Genomic DNA, 27928 nt, shown 5'->3' on the forward strand with positions numbered 1-27928 from the left:
ATGAGGTACGTAGCTTCTGGTTTTAATGCTATTACTGACTCTTGTATAAAAGGATATGAGATTAGGACCTGGCTGATCTTCTGTAATCCATGAAGATGTCATAAATTGAGTTTCCTGTGTAGAACCTGACATTCCTCCTATCATATCCCCCTAGATTAAGGGTCACCGAGATCCTGTGTTAGCATAGTTTTGGCAGAGTATAATCAACTTCCAGAGTAGGATCTTCCCCTCCCATCTGATATTTGTTTTCCTCCTTTAGAAAATACCTTCTCTTTATGTTCCAGACACCTTTCAAGGCCTAACTCATTCATGTAACCTTACCTAATCTAAGAATTCCGTCCCAGCTCCTGTAACCCTTAACCTGTACTAACATTTGGTAGGTAAACCACTTAATTTCCTTAGTTTGACATTCTATCTAGATCTTACAAGGTGCACTCCAAAACCATTCCTTGCATTTTTATCCCAAATTCATTGCCTATTTCGGTTGCCTGTAATATCCACATGCTGGGAGTATCAATGCCCTGCTAAGAATGCACCTAGACTCTAGAACAAAGATCATTCCATTTATAACGTGACTCTCTTAGTAGATTCATTTCCTGGAAACACTTTTAACCTGGCTTTTCAGGGATTCAACAAAAGGCAACTGTACTCAATAACTGAAAGACTGTTCATGAACTTTCTCCCAGTTAACTTATGAATCCTTTTTTTTTTTGCGGTACGCGGGCCTCTCACTGTTGTGGCCTCTCCCGTTGCGGAGCACAGGCTCCGGACGCGCAGGCTCAGCGGCCATGGCTCACGGGCCCAGCCGCTCCGCGGCATGTGGGATCCTCCCGGATCAGGACACGAACCCGTGGTCCCCTGCAGCGGCAGGCGGACTCCCAACCACTGCGCCACCAGGGAAGCCCGACACAAAATTTTATGCAAAAATTCAGAAGGCAAGTTATTAACCAGGAGGGATTCAGTCAGAATAGCAGTTATTGTGCCTGCTGAAACATCCTATCTTGAGGATTTATTTTGTAAGCAAAGAATAACATGAACTGTTTTAAGTCTGAAAAAGGAGGTCCATTTTTCTTTCCATGTAAGTCTCAGAAAAGCCTGCTGAGATTAAAACTGCAGTTTAATACTTTGCTTGTTAAGCAAGCAAACCATTGTTTAACATGTACTTTTTACCCTACCTTTTAAATATAATAAACAATCATATCAACACTGTTCATTAACAATAATGGTAGTCAGGCTTTATGTTTATCCACTGAAGGTTAAATAATGGCGTTAACAATAGAATTTACCCATTAGGTCTCTGGTTGTGTCTGATGTTCTAGCACTTTCCAGTATCAAATAAAAATTTGATTCAGGAGAACCAGAAAAACTATCCAACTTACTTTTAACTCCTCCTTCTACATTCATTGGAGCTGTGGTGCAACACCTCAAACTAATGTAAAACATTGATGAACCAAGATTTTTCTTACACAGGCAGTTATTTTACAGCTTGTTTCAAAATTTCCTTTATTGTTGCACGTGGTACCTGGAAGCAATTTCCTCATAGTACAGTGAAATATGAAGTGGTGGCATTTCCAGATAGACCCACAAGAGTCTAAGTAGTTTAGAAACCAAGAGTCGACTACAACTAAAGTACTTTTGAAACCATGGATTAACTGTACCCATAAGACCCCACTCTACTAAAACTGCTATCAAAAGGCCAGTGAGTGATCTCATCATCACCAAACTGGTTTTACAGACTCACACTATCTGACAGTTTAAATTCTGCTCTTAAATTACCCCCTTATTTTCATGGCTTCCAGCTCTCACCCCTAAACAGACTGACTCAGAACCATACTTCACCTCAATGATTTCCCCAAGTTCCACCATTGCCTCTTTCAATAGTTGTCTTCCTGTTTATTCTCCCTGAAAACATTCTTTGCCATTACCCATCAATAAATTATTTGTTGAATGGAATTCATCTCAGTTATTAACAAAGAGGAGCGAGGAAAGAAATCATGAAGTGGGAAATAACAGAAATTACATTTCTGTATTATGTAGTAGGGTGAAGAGTGATATGGAGACTCTAACGAGAAGGAAGTATTTTAATAATTGTTAACAATGTATCATATCCTCACCCTTTTCTGTTACTCATTATCAACAAGCACTGAGATTTGGTTGGGCAAATAAATACACCAGGACTCCAGAGATAATGTATGATCTTTACACTGGGAGAAAAGGATTCCAATAGTTAAGAAAATAGTTCACAAATGAAACTTTCATCTTTCCCAAATTGGGGGATAGTGAAAATGTCCATGTCTGCAGTGTGGCAAATAGGCATAACCAAACATGTTAATTATTTTGTGCCTAGACATCTTCAGAACTATTAACATCTCAGTTCTTGTTGGTTTTTAGACAACAATTCTTATTCTTGGCCCATTTTTTTAAAGGAAGAAGATGTTGATATCAAGCCTGCAAAAAAAAGTGAGGCTCCATTTACTCATAAAGTGAATATGAAAGCTAGATTTGAACGAATGGCTAAGGCAAGAGAAGAAGAAGAACAAAGAAGAATTGAAGAGCAAAAGTTATTACGCATGCAGTTTGAACAAAAGGAAATTGATGCAGCACTACAAAAGGTACCAGGCTTATATTTCCTTTATTTTCCAAAGATGACCTTTTAAAGACAATGAAGTTTTATGAAGAGGTATTAAAAAAAATTTTAATAGTTTTCAAGTAATTGAAATGTTTTATAAAATACTTTGTAGTAAGCATACTTACACGTTCTTTACTTTGGGGGGGAAAATATATTTACCTCCAAATTCTATTACTAAACCACTGTCCTGAAAATAGTACTACAGTATAAATGCCAACTTGAATGCACTTATTTTATTATAGAAAAGAGAAGAGGAGGAGGAAGAAGAGGGTAGCAACATGAATGGCTCCACCATTGAAGATGAAGCGCAAACCAGATCAGGAGCTCCGTGGTTTAAGAAGCCTCTAAAAAACACATCGGTTGTAGACAGTGAGCCAGTTAGATTTACTGTTAAAGTAACAGGAGAACCCAAACCAGAAATTACATGGTGGTTTGAAGGAGAAATATTGCAGGATGGAGAAGACTATCAATATATTGAAAGAGGAGAAACTTACTGTCTTTATTTACCAGAAACTTTCCCAGAAGATGAAGGAGAGTATATGTGTAAAGCAGTGAACAATAAAGGCTCTGCAGCTAGTACCTGCATTCTTACCATTGAAAGTAAGAATTAATCACTCTTTGAATCTAGAACTTTTATTCTATTTAAAAATGTTTTCCTTTAAAAAAAAAAATCACTTTTCTTCTCTCTTTTTTAGCTGACGACTACTAGGTCCCCTTCCCTCTCCCTGGAACACACACCCTCTCTCTCCGACTTTCTTACTGCATCCATCCTTTCTGTGGCGGGGCCAGAAAAGGAAACTGGAAGTGCCACTATGCTGACTCCTCATTCCTTTCCCCAACAGTCTTCACAACACAAGCTCGTCTGAAAAGTACCTCCTTCCTTTTCAAATGAGCACCAGATTCACATTACGCAGTATACGTTGGTGTGTAATTTAATAAGGCCAAGTGGGAAATTTACTCAATTATTTCTATCAGAACCCATACAAAGGCTGCGTATTTCCCATGTTTACAGCAATGATGTTTAAAAAAATCATAAATCGGACATATTTTGCATGAAAGGATAACACTTATGAGCTACGCACACCTAAAATTAGTCTGAAATAGCTGAGTTAAGGAATTTGGAACCTATCAATTTGAGTGGGCTTTTTTCCTCAGTAGTTTATCATTTTGGTTGTTGCAGTTTCAGAGTCTTTCTGAAGCAGAGATATGAGGGGGTAGGGGTGTCATTTCTCCCTGTGTGTGGAGAAAACAAAAAAACTAAAGACTTTTAAGAAACAACTGCCAGAGCAAATGTGATGGAAACCACTGCCTAATACAGAGTTCTGAGTGTTGAGAATATCAAACGTACTTTTCAAATGTGTGTGATATATATTCAAGCTTATAAAAGCAAATTTATGTTGTGACCTTGCCTGAACAAATTATATTTTAATGAGAAAACTTTGTATTAATAGTTTATGCAGGAGAAAACAATTTCAACATAATCAAAGATTTCAAGATCTAGAATTAGATTTAGGGAAAAATGGCACAATCTTCAATTTTGAGTTTTTAAAGTGAGTTTGTAAATAATTAGCAACCATGTACTAATCAAGTTGTTTTATATTTTAATTGTCTGGAAGACAATTTTATTTTACAATGTAAACCCATAATAAAGTCACTTCTGTATTTAAAAAAAAGTCTTTCAGTATTTTAGAAAAGAGACGAACATTCCCTTATAATATTCACCAATGTACATTTATTTTTTTATTGAGGAAACCATGATCAATACAAAATTACAGCAATCATGTACCCTTTTACATACAATGGTATTAAAGCAAACTCTAAACCACAGTTTGTAAAGTATTCAATTTACCTCAAGTCCAAGCTGCATCTCCCTAAGACACTGTTCCCATCACAGTAGCCATTTTAAGCCAATCTTCTTTTTACACGGGTAGTTTCTGTAGAGAACACTTTTCTCAGGACGAAAATGCATTGAGCATGCATAAGAAAAAATATATATATATGTGCAAATACATTTAAGAGTTTCTATAGGGGTATCACTGAAGAAAATAAAATCCTGGGACTTATTTGCTTTCTTAAAAGCACCAATTTAAAAAAATCCCTCAAAAGTTTACTGTGGCAAGAAAACTCAAGTGACTAAACAAAAACTAAGGTTATTTTCAGAGTCAAAATTATCTTTAACTAGGTATTGTTAAAATACATTTTAAAGTGAGGCAGAATTTTCAGAAAATAAAGACATCTTCATTAATTAGTAATTTCTACAACCTTATTCTAGACAACATAACTTTGCAGGCAGAAGTGGTTCTCCTGGCAGAGTATTCAAACAAATGTTATCACTTTGAATACATTTCTATTTCCCTCTTAAGGTACTCTGTTCACTCCTATCCAAACCCACTCCTGTAATTAACTACTAAGGTATCTGTCTAAGGATGTATTTTACAATGCTCATAAACAACTAGTATTAAACCACTAGTTTTAGTATTAAAACCATTTTCATTAATTAAAAATGAAAGTATACTTCCCATTTCTAAAAGAAACATCAAACCATAAGAATTCTAAGTACTACCACACTAAGAAATCTTAAAAACAAAAACACATTGTCAAGTTTAAGTGCTAAATAAAATAAATCAATTTCAAGCTAAACATTCTTTCTACCACTCCTAACATCCATTGCATTCAAATCAACTGGCTCACCTTTTCTGCTTTCCATTTATTTCAAGGTTAAGATTAGCGCCATTTAAAAAATGCTTGCAGTATCAGTGAAGGCTTATGATAATGAATAAAAAAAAATTCTCATGAGATAGAAACAATGCCCCAATATCTATTAGCATTCATATGTATTTTGTTTTATAAAAATGCAAACTACAACTAACCAAAACTTGACAGGCTCTTAAGGTTCAAAGAGCTCCTTAATATCAATCTTAACATACCTATCATTGACTATTAAAACACACATACACACACATAAATGTGGTGCAATAACTACATGACTTTCAAAATTTAACAGTTCATGGAACATTTAAGATCAAGTGAATAGCACTTTAAAATGAAAAGTGATCAAAGCAGGTACATTACACCCTATACCATATATTATGTATGGGAAAACATTTCATTTTTCTCAATTATGATTTGCCAATTTTACCTTCTACATTGAGCCCTTCTATGGTCCATGCTCATCGGCTCACCAATGGCATACACTCAAAGGATTCCTCTTATGGGTAACTATCTCAGGACCTGATTTTATGAGCTATGATTTGGTGCTTGCAGCATCTTCAGCACTGTGTGTGAAAATGAAGGCAGTATTTTTGAATATTTTTCTTTGTTGCAAAGATAAGCAGGAGTTTTAAAAGGATCAGCACATTTTAGAAATCGAATAAACAAAACTGATATGATGCTGCTTTAATACATTCATCTTAACTCAAAATATGTACCAGTTAAAATCATCTATAAGAACACACAAACATTTTAAACTGGCAAAAAATAAAATGCAGCGTCAGTTATTAAAGTATTATAAACCAGAAAAATATTGGTTGCTATACAGATTATGAAAGGTTATTTGCTATACAGTTAACATTTCACTGATGCACATGCCTTTACCAAAACTTACTGCCAGTATTTCTTATAATTTTTTCCTTTTTCAGTGTATATAAAAAAGTTATGAAAACTGAATTGTCTAAAAAAAAAAGTCATAATGAAATTCTTGACCCATAATGTCCTTACTGAATTACTACAGTTCAAGAATAAGAAAAAAAATAAAGACTCCATAGCTTTGGAGGGCAAAGAAAATGTCTTGTCAATCATAAACAGATTGTGAAGGCTGTTGAAGTGTCTGACCAAATGATTTCCTAAATCCTGAAAACTATGTAACTGTCCTTTTTAAAATTTTAACAATTCTTCTATATTTGGGAAAAGTTCGGATGTAGTTTAATTACAGCAGCAATCTACTCATCATTTTTTCTCATTTTAATTTAAAAAATTAAAATAAAAAACATTACCCAGAAATGTAAACAGTTGTTTGAACAACTTAAAGACTTTCCACTGAAATGGTAGCATAAATAACAAAATACACTTTGGGGAAGCAGTAGCAGATTGCTTTTGAATACACAACCACAAAAACCTCACAGGGACAACATTAATGTACTGAAATATTTATTTATATATGTCCTTAGGTTGTGCTTACCTGTTGCTTTTTGCAGCAGAACCTAAGGTGGAAGGTCTGGGAAGGCACTGTGAAGTATAAATAATTGCACTGTTTGCAATTAATAAAGATTTTAAACCTTAAATGAATCAAAATCAACAGCCTCCAATTTGTGAGTTATGATATTGAATCCAACTGAACTATCTCTTCAGTTTAATTAATAAATGTACCACTTTCCTAAAAGTTCATCTATAAAACAGTATCATGCAAAATACTGAAACTGTTCACATCAATACCCTACTCTTAAAGATAACAGATAACTCCTTAACTATTAAACTTGAAGCTAGAACTACATATCCATATCTAAATAAGGGTAAGGGAAGTCACTCTAGGTTCTATAAAACAGTCAAACAACATTTCAAAACATCTACAATGAACTGTACTGCTATTTTCTACCCTATAAGTAATCTCAACATTTATGTCCTTGCACATCTTTCTTTATAGTATATTCAGAACAGCAAATGGTGCTCCCCCACCAATGAAAGAACTAGTATATATATATATATAGGAAATGGTGTTAAAACCACTACATTGCTTAATATTTGCAAACTGAAAACCACTCTGTCTGATACATTTCAAGTCTTTCATATTAATATATAAGATATGCATGTTTTACACTGAAAAACAATATATTTTAGGAGCACCAATGAGTAATACTATTCAACTTTGTTAATGATCAGTTTTCTTTAGCTATAGCTAAAGCATATCAAAAATACTTACCCATTAAGCTCACTTTAAAAAAAAATACAGACCTATGAATTATTCTACGTTAAATTAAGAAGCAGTTATGGTTTTCCAAGATATAAGCACTGTATTCCAACATAATATTCACACAAAGTATGGCATTTGCATTATGTGGAACATTGACAAAAAGATACTGTTGCAGTTCATCAATTTGTCATTCTGATGTACTTACAGTGCAATGCTCCTTGAAGGAACACAATCAAGGATGATACACAGCACAGTCCTCCTCACCCCTACAGAGCTAGTTCTATACTGGCTGGATCAAACCTGCACTTCAACAGACAATGGCAAGACAGACTGTATTTGCATGTAGTCTAATATATTAATATGCAAAGAGCCAACAAATATGCAAAGAGTAAAACAATGGATTTCAACAAAATATCAGAACTTCAGCATGAGTGTTATAGAGTAATAAAATGATTTTAAGTACATAAAAAAATTAAGTTGATTCAATGATTGGACTTGTGCATTTACAAAACAAAGCTTATCTATACTGCAAAAAGAAAAAAAAGAAAAAAAAAACTTGAACATTTTCATACCCCAATAATGTTTCAATGGCAGATGCACTGTAGCTATACTTTTTGCACACTACTACTTTTTCTACCCTAAATTTAGAAAGAAACACTCTAATATTGTATACATTTGCAAGAGCTGCTTTACATGAAAAAACTGTTCTTATTATAGACTACTCATATTCACTATCCGAAAACTGAAACAGTCTTGGAAATCAAGTAATTATCAAATTAAAAACAGAAAGGTTAACTGTTATAGCAGCAGTACAGGTCTGAAACAGTGGTCATGTATAAAAGGAAATTTCACTGTTAATGCAATGGAAGTATGCCAAAAGATCACTGTACACACATGCAGTTTTTAATCAAACAGAAGGGGAAAAAAATGAAGATATCAGGATTACTTGTGCTGAAACAGCCAAATACAATAAATGGAAAAGATCCTCCAATCTACTACTATACTGCAAGGGGGAAAAAAACATGCCAGTGTTTAAAAACTCAAATTAATATTTCATGGGGAAAGCTTATATATTTGTGTATATGTATCTTAATTTATCATTGCTAAGAAATTATGAATCCTTTAAATACCCACATATCCAACTTACCGACACAGGAGGTTTCATATCATTTATTGTAAAGCACAAAACAGGCATTTTAAAAGTGAAAGTATACATTGAAAAAAGTACATTTATATCACAAAGCATTGACCACATAATAGTTGCAAATACATTTGCTGGAATGTGTACATCTACACTAAATACTAAAAACAAACCAATTTTCATTTCTACACAGAAATATTAACCTCCTATCAGTAGTGATAGATATTTTGTACATTTTCAAAAAAAAAAAAGAAAAAAAAGAAAGAAAGAAAGAAAGAAAAAACACTATTTTAAACCAAAAACAAAATTAAGATCTTCATCAAGCCGTCTGCATCCATATATTTAACAAAGGTTTTTTTCCCCCACACAATGAAGCAAATACTGTATTGTCCACTTCTTATTATTGGCCCTGTGCAGAAGAGATACATAAGAAATACACAAAAAGTTAAAGAAAATCCTTTAAATGGAGCTAACTCAGGAGTGAATCCTTTAAGAAAGAAAAACTGGTTAATATAAATGGTGGTGGCTTCTTGCATGATTTGCAAATCCCTGGGGGAAAAAAATTTATTTTTAAAATCAAAGGCATTATAAAGATATCTAGCACTCAGATGCCAGAAAGCATTGTAAAAAACAAACAAACAAACAAAAAAACCCAAACAATATACCACAGTACTTCATTTAGTTATACTTTGCCTGATAAAAATTTAAAAGGCAAACATAATCCCAGACAACAGTAAACATGCAGAAAACAGGACTGGAGTTGAAATCAACACATTAGCAAATTTATTATACCTGAGGTGCTGGAGGATGCTGTGGCATTCCCTGGGGACTTGTCTGGGCGTAGTAGGCTGCTTGTTGTCTATAGTACTCAGCCCAGGCTGCACTATAATCTGGCTGACCACCTGGTGGAGCACCAGTAGGGGCAGGAACTGCTTGACCTTTGAGAAAACAAAACAACTTTGTTGCTGTAACCACAACTAAAAGCCCCAAAGAATCTCAGTTCTAATAAAAACAATACCTTGCTTCTTGTAATATTCCTCCCAAGCCTTTGAATAATCTTGTGTCTGCCCTTGTTGACCTAAAAAAAACCCCCTAAATTTTAATACAAAATTATATCCACTGTAAGTACAGGTTATAAAAACAAAAGCACAGAGGGTCAGAATTGCTCCTGTTTTATTTTAAATATTCATTAGTGTCAGAAAACTACTCTGTAATTAAAAAAAAAAATCTAAATGCTCTTTTATTTTCTTTTTGCCTTATACTAATCGTAACTTTTAGTTCTAGAGCATCACTATTAATAAAAAACAAAGCCATCCACATAGTTTTAACTAAGACAGGTAAACATTTAGGCATAATCTCGATTTAATTACAGAATTAATGCTCTAAATTCAGTCTGGAACAGCAGTCCACGGTTCCCCAGTGGTGATGCTGGGAGGAATGGATGGCCCACTATTTTTTTTCTTTTGTTTTCTTATCCATTTGGATTTGTTACACTACAAATTTTAAATAAAATGTAAATCTTCAATGGAGAAAAAAACATTTTGGGGGGAAAAAAACCCACTTAAAAGCTATTATTTAAAGACTTCATTATTTTAAGATCTGGCCAACATTTTTGTTTCCTGATAAGTAACCTATAAACTACATGTATAAACACTAATCTTCAAGATATCTTTTAATATGACATTTAAAGTTTTAATATGCTGTGTCCAAATTACAACACAATTTTATTAAAAATATCTTGATGAAGGACATAAAGAATAATCACTACTGAAGAGGTTCTAAGAAGCAAAATCAATGAAACACAAAGCTCAACAGCTTGCGCAAGTACGTTCTTCTAGGTGACTTTCTGGAATTAAGAGACTAAAGAGACATACTCAAATGCGATGCATGAACCTTGAATGGTCTCTGGATTTAAAAAACAAAAACAAGCTCCCCCCCAACACACAAATAGCTACAAAAGACACTTTTTCTGACAACCAGGGAAACTTAAATATGTTGATATTATTGAAAATTTATTTAGAGCAACAGTTGGCAACTTACTTTGAAATGGCTCAGGCACCAAAAAAAGTATACATACAAAGTACATGTTGCAAACTTTTTGAAAATGGTCAATCTGGATAGGAAATATAAACATGGGTGTTCGCTGTACTATTTTTCCAATTTTCTGAAGGTATAAAAAAATTTGAAACAAAAAGTTGGAGAGAAAGAGAACCTGAGTTTCCCTATTTAACTCCTTTATTTGAAAAAAAAATTTATTTAGTTTGTAATTTATCTTTTATAAAATTATTACAGCTAGACAAAAAATACTGGCAGAAAGCTGTTTTTGTCTGTTAGATGTTGCCAAAAAGGCAACTTTATAGTTTTAGAAAGTGGTCTATTCACCATCACAAAATTGGCCAAAGAATAAAAGCAACTGAGTAAATAAAAATTTAAGATTTGTGACTAACTTAAAAAATGCAAGAAACTCCCCCCTACTTATATGGGCAACAGCACAGAGAAATCCCATATACTGTAAACAAAATTCTCACACTTTGTTTTCCATACTCTTTTCAAAGAGGAAGTGAGTCTAACATTTTGATCTTATGAGATACAATTCAAGTAAATCTAAAACCAGTTTCAGTATTTAAACAACTGCCAAATATCTTGGTACCAATAGTAATAAAACCATACAACATTTTCTTACAAACTGCACACTTGAAAACTTGCTGACTTGAAGCCAAACTTATTTAAGACAGCAACACTTTCCACTTCAGGTTTACAAATGGAACTAAACCTCATTGTTAAGAGATACTCATATTTTAGAGGCAAAAAAATAACAATATCAGGGAGACATATCAAGAAAATTCATCAAACTCGAATGTTCCCTGAAAAACACCCCCCATCCCAAACTCAAATATCCCTGTGGAAAGCTAAAAGTAAACATGTTAGACTCTAAGAAAAATAAACAGTTGGTTAAGTAAGTCATCAGCATTTGACATTCCAATCTTGAAAGCGTCCACAGAAAAACTCATTCCACTCCTATGTGAAGGGCAAATGTCATTCTTTTTGCCCAGGTGAAAGCAGGAAAAGAACTGTTCCTACCTAATCTATTTATGTTTTGGCTCTTCCCCTAGCCTCTTGCCCTTTGGAAAGCCATGTCCTTAACTTGTTCCCTTTATTCTTCTCCTCAGTTTCAAAAATTGTTTTGATATGAGATAATTTAGAAGAACAATACTTAACATTTACATGTAACTTTACAATGTATAAAGTCTTAATTTCATTTCATTCAAGAGATAAGACTTGTCCTAGAGTTCATATGTAACATTCTATTACAGCCCAAGCGACAGTCTTGCTTGATTTCACCTCACCCTCAGTTATTTCTCCACACACCTGCATCTTTCCCACAACCACTCTCACCTGGCTCTTTTAGGCTAGGTACCATATGCTAAGGGTTCAGAGTCCACCATATCAGTGCTTAACATTAAAAGGGACTCTGCCTCAAGTCAAACTTATCCCAAAATGCCTTCATTTACTTTCCTCCAAATAGAAACTGCCTGTCTCTATTCTGAAACCCTATTTCTCTTTAGGGTGTTTACTTTTTTACAAAAGTTCCCTTCATTCTAGCTTCAAAAGCACCCACATCTAGACTGCTGTCATTCCGTATAGGACAGCGATATGAATTCCTTAAAGTTTCCATCTTTAATCCTCCAGAATCTCATCTTTAAGAATTTCTCTCTTAAGTTCTCTTCATGCTAATCTAGGGAATTTACAATTGTTTCAGAAAACAAAACTAATTTAAAAAACTCATCTGTTTCAACAGACTTTTTTTTTGCGGGAAGCGGGCCTCTCACTGTTGTGGCCTCTCCCGTTGTTGAGCACAGGCTCCAGACACACAGGCTCAGCGGCCATGGCTCACGGGCCCAGTCGCTCCGCAGCATGTGGGATTTTCCCGGACCGGGGCACGAACCCGTGTCCCCTGCATCGGCAGGCGGACTCTCAACCACTGCGTCACCAGGGAAGCCCTCAACAGACTTTTATTAATAAGCTGACAAATCTACAGTGTCAGTGGGGATTTTCTGTTCTTAACAGAAAAAGCTGAAATGGCTTCAAAAGCTGAGACAGTCTCCCTCGTTTGGTGACGAGGGCACTGGATTAGAAATCAGGACATCCTTACTGGACTGAATGTCAGTATTATGACATAGTATGAGTGTGTTTCGTGTTTGATAATTATAATCATTGTTGCTTTTGTTGTGGTCATCCATTTACAATGCCTGGTGTTAGTTTATTTATCTCTTGTAAAAATAAAATACAGTGCGTGTGTGTGGGGAAAAAAAAAACAACAAACCTCATGGGAACAGCAAACCCAAAAACTGCAATAGATACACAAAAAAGAAAAAAAAAAAAGAAATCAGGACATCCAGAGTCCTAGGAAATCCTACCTACGCCACTTGGAAGAGTAAAACTCCATCTTCCCAAATAAGGGAGTTTGACTTAGAGATAAAGATCTTTCTCTCTCCCTGATATTTTATTACCCCTTTCTTTCCCTTCCATTTAAAAACATCAAAAGACTGAACTGATTAGTTTGATGCTTTAAGGTTTCTTATTTGTAGTTATCCTAAAAAGATCTTAAGGACAAGCAATGCACCTAGAAGAAATCAAAGTAGTTAAGCAATCAATCCTTTACAAAACAAAAAACAAAAAAAGACTTATATACAGGAAAAATATATGGACCTTGTAGCTATCATTAAAGACCTGACAACCTAACATTATTTAAGATTTACATGTAAGGGGGAATCACTCAACCAGTTCACTTAGCTCATAAAATTAATAGCTTATCATTGTGCTGCTACAGAAAAACATTCAAGTGAAAAGAAGGTGGGGGTTAGGAGGATCTTCAAACATGGTGTTATGGCAAAGAACACTGAAATTTACGTTGAGAATCACAAGTAGACTGTACCTTATGACAAAACTATCACCTATAGATACTTTCTGTATCAGTAAAGAATGAGCAAGTTTATCTTATTAGCTTCTGTTTGTGACAACTGGCTATGGTGTAAGTGTGTTAATTTTGAATGACTGAGAATAAGCATCTGAAAAAAACCCGGTCTGTCCGGAAGTATAACATCAGGTTTGAAATGGTTCCTGAAAAATGCAAATTCAGGAGACAGGCTTGGGACTTAGACTCTCTTAAGAGTTCAAAGTCTGGTTCCACCACTTTGTAGTTGTGTGACCTGTTTTACAATGTGCACATCTAAGTGTCAGTGAATAGAAAGAATCCCAACCACGGTTTTGCTTTCTGCAGTGAAGTGACCTGTGGTCAACCGTAGCCTGAAAATATTAAATGAACAATTCGTAAGTTTTAGATTGCGCACCATCCCGAGGAGCATGATGAAATCTCATACTGTCCCTTTGTCTAGCATATCCCACCAGTTAGTCACTCAGCAGCCATCTTGCTTAAAAGATTGACTGTCCTGGTACTGCAGTGCTTATGTGTCCAAGTAACCCTTATTTTACTTAATAATGGCCCTGAAGTCCAAGAATAGTGATGCTGGCAAATTTGGATAGGACAAAGAGACGCCTTTTCCTTTAAGTGAAAAAGTTAGAAGTTCTCCATTTAATAAGGAAAGAAAAAAATCGTATGCTGACTGAGGTCGCTAAGATCTATGTAAGAACAAATCTTCTGTGAAATTGTGGTAGAGGAAAAAGAAATTCATCCAAGTTTTGCTGTCCCACCTCAATATGCAGGTTACAGCAACAGTACGTGATTAGCTGCTTAGTTAAGATGGAAAAGGCATTAAATTTGTACAAGGTATTTTGAGAGAGAGATCACATTCATGTAACTTTCATTCAATATACTGTTGTAACTGTTCTATTAATGTTGTTACTCTCTTACTGTACCTAACTCATAAACTTTATCATAGTTATGTACATATAGGTAAAAAGCACAGTACAAATAAGGTTCAGTACTATCCGCACTTTCAGGCATCCATGGTGGGGAGGGGACTTGGAACATATCCCCCATGTAAAAGTGGGGGACCACTGTACAGTTTTCATTCACAGCAGTTTGCAATAATATATTTGCAAAGTACTTGACTGACAACTGTACTCTCCATTAGAATATAATAACCAGAAGGGCAGGGCTCCTAAGTGTTATGCCCACAGTCACATTCTCAGTATCTATTCCTATGCTTGGCATATAGTATATGCTCTACATTTATTGAATGAAAACAGCCCTTCTAGGTGACTGTTTTTCCTTTTTCATAATGCAAATGTTATTTAAGTAATTAACTTCCTCTGTCACTGTAGGTTACTTCTTTTTTTTTTTTTGCGGTACGCGGGCCTCTCACTGTTGTGGCCTCTCCCGTCGCGGAGCACAGGCTCTGGACACGCAGGCTCAGCGGCCATGGCTCACATGCCCAGCAGCTCCGCGGCATGTGGGATCTTCCCGGACCGGGGCACAAACCCATGTCCCCTGCATCGGCAGGCGGACTCTCAACCACTGCGCCACCAGGGAAGCCCTGTAGGTTACTTCTTATCTGTTATTTTGCAGCACAAATAATATCACATGCAACCAATTTTTGCTTGGTGCTCTATAATTTAACCAGTGCCATTTAGGTTACTGACATGTAACTTATCTTTGACAAAAGTATAGGTAATATTCAATGTCCTATGTGCCAGTGGGGAAACCTTTAGCTTCAATTAGTAAATGGCTGACAAATACACTTAGAAATAAAAAGATTTCTTAACCACAAATTTAACAATTATTATTTGTAATGACCATGATACGTCTGAAAGTTCAGTGATTTTGGAATGCATTCTTGTTCAATAGTTCTATACCTCAAGATTTTAAAAGTTATTGGATGAAAGAAGTCCAAGGTAATAAAAACATGGAACAAACATGCTTTTTATCAAAATCTTCAACATTTTAGTGTGATATTTACTAAACGTTTCAGTTAAATAAAATGTATTAAAAAAGAAATGTAGAACATACCCATTTTCTTGTAGTACTCTTCCCAAGCCTTGGTATAATCAACCTGTCCAGCTGGAGCTGGATTCTGTTGATCTCCTTATTTAAGAAAAACATAAAAAATTATGATTAAGGTTTTTAAAAAGCAATTTTGGCCCTTTCCTTCTGTTTTTTGTGTAGAGGAGTTGGGAGTAGCCTGTCATGGAAAATGAGGGTAGGAGAGAAGTGCTGTGTGATAGTGGCATCCTTGCTGGTGCCAAAGACACAGGACTCTGGGAGTACAGAGATCGTGTACAGAGAAGATGGTCTATTTATTTAGAAGAGTAGGTACACTGAGCATGTAAGTAAATTCAATGGTCAAGTAAAACACACTGACGATACCAGGTCTTTCACCATTTATAAGCATGGAAAGTGGGAAAAGCTAGAAAGAACTTTGAAACCCTGGAATGGAACTGCAGGTAATATGAATGTACAGTTTTAAAAATACATACACATATGGATATTTATGTATTTTTATATGTATGTAGATATGCATGTACATAAATTCATTTCCTAGCTCTGTACACTGAAAGGAGCTAGTAGCAGTAACACCTCAGCAGCAATGAACACAACTGTTTTCTAAATATCGTCATCTACTAAAAGAAATCAGGGATCATTGGAAAAATGGCTGATTCAAGGGCTGGAGCTCAAAAAGCACAATATAAGCATCTTATTGTGCAAGAAAGTAGGGAAGTGCTTAAAGAATGACAGGCATGTCAAAAGGATACAGGAGCCATCTTAAAGCTACTCCTGACTGACCAAATCTAGGACAATCTGGTTAAGTTAAAAACATAACTTACTGAATAAAACAGGAATCCATACTGACATCAGAAATAAACAGAAAGAAAAACGAAACCTCTTCTATAGTAAAATACCACCTAATAAATGCAGAATGAATGACGAAAGGAGAAATTATCATATTTGTAATTCAATCAGGCAGCTATTATCAATGAAGGCTAAGGCCTTCAATGAGGAACAGAATCCTAAGAAAGTTTAGCTTAGAAATCTTAGGAAGTTTTCTAAGGAACTTTAGCTGTGGTACATGTTTTGATCAGAAAGGTAGTTTTCTCTTTGCTCTAGTAGTTTTATAATTTGTACTATTTCTTTGTTTTTGCTATCATTTGTTTTTAAAAAAAAGTTAAGATTATAAATCACATCTCATCAAATTGAACTGTAAAACTTCTACTGTATCTTTATTTTAAGGAAAAATGAGAATAAAATTATCCTGTTTGTCCTGCCCCCCTCCAAAAATGAACAGAATAGTGGTATAATCTCAGTATAACTCTATAGACAGTATTAATTTCAAAGAGAAAAATGGTGATTTTATGGTATAGAACCTTGGCAGACATCAACATGACTGAGTGACCATGGTCACCACCTCTGGAGATAAAACAGGTCCACATTATAGGACCCCTATTGTAATGCACTAAGAGAACAGCATTCATTTCTGACGTATTCTTGCCATAATGTAAGCAGGAACCCTGACTGTGACCTCATCTTAATAAGAAAAGGTTGAAGGGACCTAGGTTGATCCATAAACATCTCACAAAAGGTCTGCACTCTTTTGAAAGAAAAAGACAGGAATTGTTCTTGATTGATGAGAAGCTGTTGGAACAACTGGTGAAATCTCAGTAACGGCTGTGCCTTGGGGATAGTAAGATGTATCAACGTTGATTAAAGAGTGCCGTGTGATGGTTAATTTTGGAGAAATACAGAAAGAAGTATTTAAGGGTAATGGGGCATTATGTCTATAGCCTGGTCTTAATGGTTCTGAAAAAGACTAATGATAATGGATATGGACACCTGTGATAGAGTAATGGATCAAATGGGGGAAGATAAACATCAACAGCTAGATTATCTGGATGTTCTTGGTAATGTATCTTACAACTTTTATGAAAGTTTGCAGTTATTTCAAAGTAACTTGTTTTTAAAAAAGCAAAGGCTGCTTACTGAAGCTGCTAACTAAATAATATTATAAATTTGGGGGTAATACACCGATATACTTTATATATAATTCCAAACACAGGTTTTCACTTCCACATAGAAAATAAATTCTTTAATTACCATAGTTACCTTGACCATTGGTTTGGGTTGTAGTTGGTGCACCGGCAGGAGCTGCAGGCGGTGGCTGTGCTTGTTGTTGATAATAGTGAGCATAATAAGCAGCCCAAGCTGCTGAATTTGGATCTGTTCCTGTTTTAGCTAGAATAAACACAAGTTCTATATTTGTATCTAAAGTCCATAATCAATCACACACACACCTCTCTAGCAAATATATAGACCCCCAAATTAACTGGACATTAAAAAACAGTAAGTGGACACTTTCAAATTCTTCTATTATTTTTACTGTCATCATTAGCTTTTATTATAGAAAACTTAGGCTCAGAGATTAAGTAACTTTCCTAGTTCCTAGAAAACTAGTGACTGGCAGAGTTGGAATACGAATAAAGATCTTTTGGTTCCAAATCCAATGCTTTGTCTCAAACCATCCTGTGCCCTTCTTTTTCTAAAACAGTTTTGCCTCAAGCACAACAGTTTTATGTGGCAGATGACTAAAGGAAAGGAATTCTAGGGACTAACCTGTACAAGAAAGAATTATTTTACAACTATGAACTCTGTCCTATCTTGTTTTCAATGAAGAGACAACTTAAAAACCTTGGAAAAAGAAAAAGATTCGCCATATTTCATCTCATCATATTTCAGTGATTATCCTAAAAGATAAACTTGATGTCACTGCCCTATTTGAAATTCATTTATTTCCTGGAGTCTTTAGGGACTATTAAAGCTTTTAAGTAAAGAATATCATTCAACATATTTAACAAGATATTTGGACACCCTCGCTTATACTTTCCCTTCCAGCCTCCTCTCCCTGCTGTCAATATTTTTCCAACACTCAAGTTCTGGCCACTGTAAACTGGTTGTACTTTTCAAAAGTCATCATGCTCATATTTGGGCGTTTCACCATGTTATGCTTCCTCTGCACTTGACTGTCCCTCACTCATCCTTCATAAAAATCAACTGATGCGTTAAAAGTTTGAGACTTCTCAGTCTGAAACAGAAATCCTCTTACTGATTCTGTCTTTTATACTGGGTGTATCATATGATACTATAGGTATATCTTTATTAGTTTATATCCTGAAGAAAGATGTAATTTCCTTAACCAGATTCTATATCTATATGTAATCTATTTAGCCTTCATCACAAATGGGCAGCAATTCTCAGCTGCCTAATAAAACAAAGGTTAGTGATGTTTGAGAAAAAATGGGTAAGGATTCCCAGAGTGATCCAATGTCTAAGGTGATACAATTATAAGGCATTATGCCACTCTCCATAAGTTTCTAAATTAATACATGTGTCCCAATACATAGTATCATTACCTGTATAGTAATTAATACAAATATGACACAGCACGTCTAGATAGAGAAACTGAGATAAAACAGACTTTTAGGAATTGATACTTACACTCTTAAAATGTGTAGACCATATATGAAAACCAGTCTCATAATTACATATAACTAATACATACTGAGAACTTACTAAATTCATTCATTATTATATTCATTCATTTACTTATCATTTTATAGATAAGAAAACAGATACAGAGAGGTTCAAAACTTGCTTACTATCCCGTAATTAGTTAAGTTATGACTAGGACTTATTCAAGTCTGTTTCACTCTAAGTATGTGACTACTACATAAATCTTTAACCACCCAGTAATTTTTTTATAGAAACAGATTTTAATTCAGAGAATACAGACTTTACTGTCAATATAGGGCCACATTTAAATACCAGGATGTTTAATACAAAGTAATGAAAATTTCATTTTGGTTTCTACATATAAGCAATATCTAACCCTAGCTGTTATCTTTTAGCAAAATGGGTTATTTCTTTCCCAAAGGCATTGCTAAAAGCCACATTCATTAACCAATTCTTTCACTGATGACTTCACCACTACCCCAAGTGGGAAAATGAGACTGTGAAACAGAGACCACTTCTTATTCCCATCATTTCTCTCAATCATACTACCTACCCAAACAGAGCATCCAAATAGGTGCAATCCTGCAGATCCAAGTTACCCAATATAAATCTGCCCCTTAATTTTCTCAATCTCTTCAGTGGTGGGATTCTTCTGCTTAATAACACCATACCAATTAGCTTACAAGAGGGAAAGAAAAATCCTTCCATTCTTTAAACACTATTATACAATAAATCATATTTGACCCTTCTTAAGTCCTTCTAGCACAGTACTGCTAACATTTTAAGTACGCATTTCTACAGAATGTAAATTCGTTGCTGCATACTCAGACCTTAGCGCACACAGTTTAGTTTCTTTAACGTGTGGGAGTTGTGGTTATTTGGTAACTGTCATGTTGTATCATCATGTTCCAAAGAGCATATACCTCCTATGAAATTAAGGTATGTTATAATACAGGGCCACCCTTAACTCCAGAAATGTTTAATAAAATTCACTAAAACAATTTCATTTATATTATTTTAGTTTTTTAAAAAGTAAGTATAGGGCTTCCCTGGTGGCACAGTGATTGAGAGTCCGCCTGCTGATGCAGGGGACGCGGGTTTGTGCCCCAGTCTGGGAAGATCCCGCGTGCCGCAGAGCGGCTAGGCCCGTGAGCCATGGCCGCTGAGCCTGCGTGGCCGGAGCCTGTGCTCCGCAACGGGAGAGGCCACAACAGTGAGAGGCCCGCGTACCACACACACAAAAAAAACTAAACTAAAAAGTAAGTATACTAGTGTGAAAAGGAATTCTTAATTCAGTACCTTCCTTGAAACTACTCCAGTGAAAGAGGCCTAAGAGGTATGTAGTAGGTGAGGGAAAAAAAAGGGATCATAAATAAAAGTTACTGGTTTCAATTAATGCTCTTTGACTGTGATGGAAAGAAAACCACAGGGTGGGAAAAGATTCAAGGATAGAATAAAATGTAACAGATAAAAATCACATCTGAACAGAGAAAATATTTAACTAAATTAATCTGAGAGTTCCAACATGCAGATATTTAATACAGGCCTGCTTTTTACTAATGTGAAGTTATATCAGAAATACTAAAATAGGCAACTTACATATCTTATTTGAGAATTTGGAAGTTTAATGCCCAAGGATTAAACACTCCAACTGACTCTCACACAATTTTATAAATAAATATACACTATTCTTTCATGGATGTCACAATTAACATACATTTGATGGCACTAGCATCTAAAACCTAAGACACTGTACTTCTTCCTATACTCTTGGCTTTTAGCATTCTGCTATATCACTTCTAAAGTAGAGAAAGCCAAATGCAGGTAGAAAAAGACCTACGAAAATAGACCATACTCACAACAGTCTTATACACTGTAGTAGAACCAGAACCTAACACTTCTGCTGAAGGAGTGAAACAAGTGCAGAAAATGCACACAATGTAGAATCAACACTAGAAAATTTATAACTATAACAGGAATGGCAAACAAAAACACAGATTACACCCAAATGATAAGCATCTTTTACCTGGATCTGGAGGGGCCTGTTGCTGCCAATGTGGATACGCATTTCCCCACCCCTGGGGAGCATAAGGGGCTGGAGGACCACTGAAAACACAGAAATCAATTTTAAAATAGTTTCCCAAAATCTAGAATCTTTGAGGAAAAGCCTAGAACCAAACTCAAAACTTACTGAGGAGCAGGGCCAGGTGGTCCCGGATTATAAGGTGCAGGGTTATATGGTCCCATTGGAGTTCCAGGCCCAGGGGGCCCAGGAGGTCCATGGGGGCCTGGGACACCATGGGGCCCATGGGGTACAGGTGGCCCTAAAGGATTTACTGGGCCCTGCAAAAAAGCAAAAGACAAACAAAAATCAGAAAGACAGTAATGGTTAAACATTTCAAAGGCCAAATAACCTTCCATTTCTACCCTTTTACCTAACCACAAGCAATCTAAAATTTATGATTTTCTTCATTTCCTCACTCATGTTGCAAAACTTCTGAAAGGCATGTAAAATTAATTAAAATCAACAGCATTAGCAAAGAACTGAAACATTAACTTTACCTTCTATTCTTTTCAGGCGATTCCCTTTTCCATTATTTCCCTTTCCTTGTACAATTTTTACTTTTACTAGCCCTTTATCATCTTAATCATGGAAACTTATCAAATATCAAGTTCTTACCTCTAGCTCTTCTCTCTCTGCATCTACTCTACATCTATTCACTTAACATTGTAATCAGAGAACCATGCTGACAATACAGTCCTCAAATTGCTTAGGTCTCATATCGTGAACTGGCTATTGAATACTTCCCCAATAATGTAACAAGTTCTCACTCAACAAACCAGTCCTTCTCACAGCCTTCCTGTCACTGAGCCCCATTTCAATCAATAATTTAATTCATTTCCTCCCTTACCCTTTTTATCATAATTTTCTGAATACCATGAAGATTCCCTTTTTAATTGATTTAACAAATCAGGATATTTCGTATCCATTTCATGCCACATCATAATTAATAATGCTTAGTTGATTCTTCTTTGATAATCCAACTTGTAAGGACCACTAGATTTAACTGTTCTAAAATAAAATATTCCTTTCATGCAGTTAATACTCACCATGTGACAATTTGGACAAAAATGCTTAATCTATATATGGTTGTCAATTTTCTCACTACAATAAAGCCAAACTTCAAGACTTTCATAATAACCTGTCTCTTTAAGTCTCTAACTGCTGTCATTATCCCTCACTTCAATTATACATAACCTTTCCTTTCCAAATAGTAAAAAAAAAGGATTACTGAAAAAAGGTAGCAGCATTTTTACAGGGCTTTGTGCTAGGCACTCTTTTAAGGGATAAACACACATACTTCAAACATTTAATCCCTATAACCCTAAAAGGTAGGTATGATTATCCTCACTTTCAGATGAAAAAGAGGCAAAGAAGAGTGTAATTATCTTCCCCCAAGGTCACAGTCAGTAAATGATTCAGAGTATTTTGAACCCAAATAGCCTGACTCAAGAGTCCAAGAACTTCTTAAGAGCTTCTCTTGAACAACCTATCTAGTCTGTCCATCAATCCAGAAGCAATGCTGATGATAGCAAAATCCAAAACAAGATGCACTATTCATTTTTCTGCCATCAATTCCTGCCATTACTGAGTCCAACAATTATTTTCTTCATTTTTTTGAACAATTATACTTATTCTCCATACCACAGAACTTATGTTTGCGTATATTTTTATAAGGTATTCTTTTTTTTTTTTAAATAAATCTGTCTATCTATCCTACCTACCTACCTACCTATCTATCTATCTTGGTCGTGTTGGGTCTTCGTTGCTACACGAGGGCTTTCTCTAGCTGCTGTGAGCGGGAGCTACTCTTCGTTGTGGTGCGCAGGCTCCTCATTGCGGTGGTTTCTCTTGTTGCAGAGCATGGGCTCTAGGCATACAGGCTTCAGTAGTTGTGGCACGTGGGCTCAGTAGTTATGGCTCACGGGCTCTAGAGAGCAGACTCAGTAGTTGTGGCACACGGGCTTAGTTGCTCCGCGGCATGTGGGATCCTCCCGGACCAGGGATCAAACCCAGGTCCCCTGCATTGGCAGGTGGATTCTTAACCACTGCGCCACCAGGGAAGTCCCCATAAGGTATTCTGAAGTGTCTTTTGTACATCTATTTTTGTTTTCCCAAGCAGAGAGAAACACCTCATTCACAGCATGGCAAACATCAAGAAGAACTTTCCTAAGATACTCTAAATTATTATTAATAATTTAAGATGCTCGTTCACGTTAATTCTTCATACTAAGATAAACACAGTAAAGCACTATTTCCTCACTATTTCCAAATTTGATCATGCATCAGAATCACCTGGAACATCCTTCTAAAATTAGATGCTGGGTCCTACTGCAGACATTCTGAATCAGAACTGTGTACGTTATATGTGTCAAGGTGTAAAGCACCCAAGCGCTCGACATTTTAAAACTCCCCAGACGACTGTCAGCCAGTCTAAGAATTAGGATTTATAGATTTCTACTTTACTGAGGGGGCAGGCATCTGATTCACCTTTGCTTCACCAAAGTTGGGTAAGCAAGCCCTTAATAAATAGTGACTTCCTGTTAACTGTCTCCTTCAGGTATATTCCACAATCTTCCACCAACCCTAATACCGTAACTCAAGTAATGCTATCCTCTTATTTACCCACCCTCAAGTACAAGGTTCTGAACACCTGTAATTGTGTATTAACTGGGTTATTTTCATCGCTGGAAAATCTCTTCTATATTGTATGTTTCTATTATGTGACCAGACCTATAATTTTAGAGTAGAAATTAACATTTTTCTGTACAGCACTTATAGGAACACATGAATTACTGTCTTATTTAACTAACAGGATCTGTGCTATCAATTGGAAGTTTAAAGCATACTCACACCAATCTTTTCTTCTATGAGTTGCCGAGCATAGTCTATTTGCTGTGGAGTGCCACGAATTGTAAATAACTTCATATTAGGATCTGCATTAGGTGGAGGATTTCTCTGAAGTTCTATTCTTGCACCAGACTGTTGGCTTATGCTTTTTATGGTTTCACCTCCTAAAATCAAAGCACAGTAATTTCTCTAAAGATTCAAAGGATACAGAGGAGCTATTCAAAAACTGGTCACAATTAAGAAGGAAGGTATGAACAGTAACCCATTTGCCTATATTCTACTAGGAGTTTCCATTTATTCTACACTTTAAATCAAATTATATGAAGCATTTCACGCATTTAAGTTTTAAGACATAACTTAGTATGTCTGCATCCAACCTTAAAATGAATTATAACATCAAAATATTTGCTTCAAAGAAATTGCTTTTCTAAGCAATGTAAATATAAACTAACACAATGATTTAAAAATTCAAAAATTTAAAAACATGTCAGGAAACAGCAAAATAAACAAAAACACTAACCACTTTCTAGGTCAGAAGAAAAATTTCTTACACTAATAATTATACTGTTGGTTCCCTTCTCTAGAAGCCAATGTGATTCAAATCCCCCTCTTGACTTAAGTACATATAAAGCCCTTCATTTAGGCTTTAGGTGTTACTATCAGCGTAAGAACACTTTTCTACTAAAACACAGCCAAAAAAAAATTATTGCTACTCATTTACAACAGCAACAGAAATAGCATCCAGAACCGTTAAATTATTAACCACACAGTAATAGTTTTAAATACATTGCCTTTTCCTATTATTAATCCAGTTTTTCCAGTTGGTACAATGAAATTAAATTCCTGTAGTCCACCAGGTGGTCCCATGTTCCAGTTGCCTTGACCTCTACCTCTTCCTCGACCACCAGGTCCAGGTCCACCAGGATTACCAGCCTAAAAGAGGGGAAAGACAAAGTCAGAAATATGCTCTTCTTTCCACAGTAAAATTATTACACATCTATTTCCCTTAACTTTCATTTTCCTAAATGAGAAGTTTAGAGAAGTTGGGACACATCTTGGCCCAAATAATCAAGAAATGACCACCACCATTTATTCCTTTTATGCCGTGGTGAATAAAGCAGTGCACTTATGTAGCTGCCGTCCTGCTCCAAAATGTTCATCTTAAAGCAATTTAAACTTTCTAGCTATTAATGAAGTATCACCAAACAGATTCTGATAAAAATAATATGGAGGGGGACTTTCATATTTAATGAAGCAAAATATTTTTTAAATGAAAACAAAACAATGAAAATTTAACATTATCAAACCTGAACACTTCGGAGAAGGTCTGTAATAATTTCTGCAGCATGTTGACATCGGTCTGGAGGTCCTGTTATTTGTGCTATTCTATCTGGTGTCGTTCCGTCATCTTTAAACAAAGGAAACAAATTGGATTAATTTAGCATTAAATTAATTAGTGTCAAAAGTAACTGCCTCCATCGCTTAGAAAATAAATATATGTACTCACCTGGCTTAAACTGAATTCGAACACCAGCATCATTTTGTATTTTTTTAATCATCTCTCCATTTCTTCCTATTACGATGCCAACAGCAAATCTTGGAATGGGGACCTTATGCAGAGAAGACCAAGCATTAGGAAAGCCATTTCCTGAAAAATTAATCTGCCCCAAACCATAGAAGTACTATATTTATATCAAAGAGGTTGGCAAGATACAAAGTACACATTCTGTATTCTAAGGTAGAAAGTGAGGGGGAAGACAGTACAATGTTAGAGAAGGCTATGTAAAACAAAACAGGAAAAGCCTTATTTATGGACTAGCATTCAACCACTTCTAAATTGGTATTTTTACTTACATCTATTCCTTCATTTCCTCCTATTCTTGACCCATACTCATTTCGAACTTCTCTGAAACCACCTTGATCACGAATTAATTCTAACACCATTTCCTTGGCTTGCTGAAGTAGAAAAAATTACCCAATTTAGGAATCGTGTCTCAAAACGCTGTAATTATTCATGCATGTGTTCCCCCTCTGCCATCCACCCCAAATCCCTCTTTGTAAAATATAAACTTAAGTTTACTTGAACTTTGTATGGGTCCCCTGTAATCCTAAGAGGTTTGTCAGCACCAGTGTTCTGAGGTCCATCTTGGATCATAACCATTTTAACTCCAGCCCGTTCCTGTTAATCACAGAAATCAGATGTATTAACAAGAGGGGACAGGAAGGAAACGGGCTTCAAAACAGACAAAAAGTAATCATTTTACAAATACCTGAAGTTGTTTAATAGTCTCTCCCCCCTTTCCAATGACTAATCCTGCTTTGCTAGCTGGAATCATGATTTCTTGAACCGCATTTCCTGGCCCATCACCATGATGGAAGCCAGGGGCTGGTCTTCCTTTTTCAACAATCTGGTCCAGTAACCGTTTTGCTGATCTGTTAACAAATTAATAGCCAATACAAAATAATATAATCAGGTACTCCTCCCATCCCAATTCAGGATAAGGTGGCCTAAAACTAAATTTTAACAATTAAAAGAAAATGCCGTGAGTGTCAAAGACTGAAACCACACAATAAATTTTCTAGGTATCAATATATAATCAATATTTTTGAGAATAGTCCAAAATTTCCAAGACACACCCTACTTCTAAAGTTATCTCAGAATAAAGCTCATTCTTCCAAAAATAAACCATGTGTTTACTTTTTAAAACCTTTACTTTGGTTACTCACATGTTAAAATTTATTTGTTCATTCAACAAATACTTAAGAAATGTCAACTATATGCCAGGTACTATTCTAAGTAATGGGGTTACAGCAATGAAATAAAAAGACAAGGTCCTTGCTGGCATGCCTTAACTTCATTAAATAAGTAAAAATAGCAGGTTAAAGAAAAAACATGTCATTTGTGAAGTGCTATAAAGAAAACCAAAACAAGCTAAGGAGGACAGGTTGTGTCTATGTATGTGAAGCGATGCTATTTTATGCAAAATAGATGAATGAACAATTCCCTAGCGGTCCAGTGGTTAAGACTCTGCGCTTCCACTGAAGCAGGCTCAAGTTTGATCCCTGGTCGGGGAACTAAGATCCCAGAAGCCGCATAGCAGGGCAAAAAAAAAAAAAAAAAAAAAAAGAATAATGAATGACCTTACTGATAAGGAGACATTTGAACCAAGACCTGAAGGAAGTAGAGGAGTGACTATGAAAATATCTGGGGAAAAATGTTCCAGGGAGAAGAAACAGAAAGCGCAAAGGACTCTAAAGAGAAGCACGCTTGGTGTGCTGAAAAAATAGAAAAGAGGCTAAATGGGGCTAGAACAGAGTGAGTTGGGAGAAGAATGGTAAAATATGAAGTGAGAAAGGTGGCAGGTAAGCCAAGACATAATAAAGACACTGATTTCTACTCTAAATGGGAAAGCATTAGAGGATCTTTGAGCAAAGTAGTGATATGAATTGATTCATATTTTAAAAGGATCGGTATGGCTATACTATAATTAGACAAGGCTAAAAAGAATGGAGACACATTGTGGTAATATAGGCAAATGGTGTCATAGATAAGGTGACAGTACAGAAGGTGGCAAGAAGAGGCTGAATTCCAAATAACTGGGAAGGAAACAATGCTTATGGATAAATGAGACTTCAGAGAAAGATAAAGTATTAAAACAGAGTTTTCATACACTGAAATGAGATGAACTAGATTGAGTAAAAGAAAAAGCATGGGCTGGAAAACAATGATTCTGTTTTTAACAATTTGAAGTTTAACATTTAAAGATGTCTAGTAGACATTCAAGTGGACAGTATACTAAGGAAGCAGCTGGATATGAATCTGGAATTTAGGGAAAGAAATCAAGGCTGAAGATTCAAGCAGAGCTACCACCTTTTAA

The 27928-nt window shown here is 35.6% G+C and overlaps 2 protein-coding genes across 22 annotated transcripts in view; one reads left to right on the forward strand and one right to left on the reverse strand.

The window, feature by feature from the left end:
- Nucleotides 1-4294, forward strand: part of NEXN (nexilin F-actin binding protein) — a 58233-nt gene extending 53939 nt beyond the window's left edge. For 2 of the 3 annotated variants that reach the window (XM_079923408.1, XM_079923407.1), the window contains 2 exons: nt 2427-2612; nt 2872-4293. In XM_079923408.1, the coding sequence (XP_079779534.1) occupies nt 2427-2612; nt 2872-3240 (555 nt within the window). In that variant the 3' untranslated portion in view covers nt 3241-4293. Of the gene's footprint in view, nt 1-2426; nt 2613-2871 lie in introns of all 3 variants that reach the window. The other variant, XM_079923409.1, reaches the window with a different exon arrangement.
- A 171-nt stretch (nt 4295-4465) lies between these two features.
- The window catches only part of FUBP1 (far upstream element binding protein 1), a 33926-nt gene continuing 10463 nt past the window's right edge, over nt 4466-27928 (reverse strand). For 3 of the 19 annotated variants that reach the window (XM_079923266.1, XM_079923265.1, XM_079923260.1), the window contains 13 exons: nt 26321-26483; nt 26131-26229; nt 25905-26006; nt 25558-25660; nt 25358-25458; nt 24842-24983; nt 24054-24214; nt 21330-21481; nt 21165-21244; nt 17735-17863; nt 15647-15721; nt 9469-9614; nt 8932-9085 (listed from right to left, as the gene is read on the reverse strand). In XM_079923266.1, coding sequence (XP_079779392.1) covers nt 9077-9085; nt 9469-9614; nt 15647-15721; nt 17735-17863; nt 21165-21244; nt 21330-21481; nt 24054-24214; nt 24842-24983; nt 25358-25458; nt 25558-25660; nt 25905-26006; nt 26131-26229; nt 26321-26483 — 1462 coding nt within the window. In that variant the 3' untranslated portion in view covers nt 8932-9076. Of the gene's footprint in view, nt 9086-9468; nt 9615-9694; nt 9755-15646; nt 15722-17725; nt 17864-21164; nt 21245-21329; nt 21482-24053; nt 24215-24841; nt 24984-25357; nt 25459-25557; nt 25661-25904; nt 26007-26130; nt 26230-26320; nt 26484-27928 lie in introns of all 19 variants that reach the window. The other 16 variants (XM_079923268.1, XM_079923267.1, XM_079923259.1 and 13 more) reach the window with 12 other exon arrangements.

Source organism: Stenella coeruleoalba (genome assembly GCF_951394435.1).
Source record: "Stenella coeruleoalba genome assembly, chromosome: 1".
Classification (NCBI taxonomy): domain Eukaryota; kingdom Metazoa; phylum Chordata; class Mammalia; order Artiodactyla; family Delphinidae; genus Stenella; species Stenella coeruleoalba.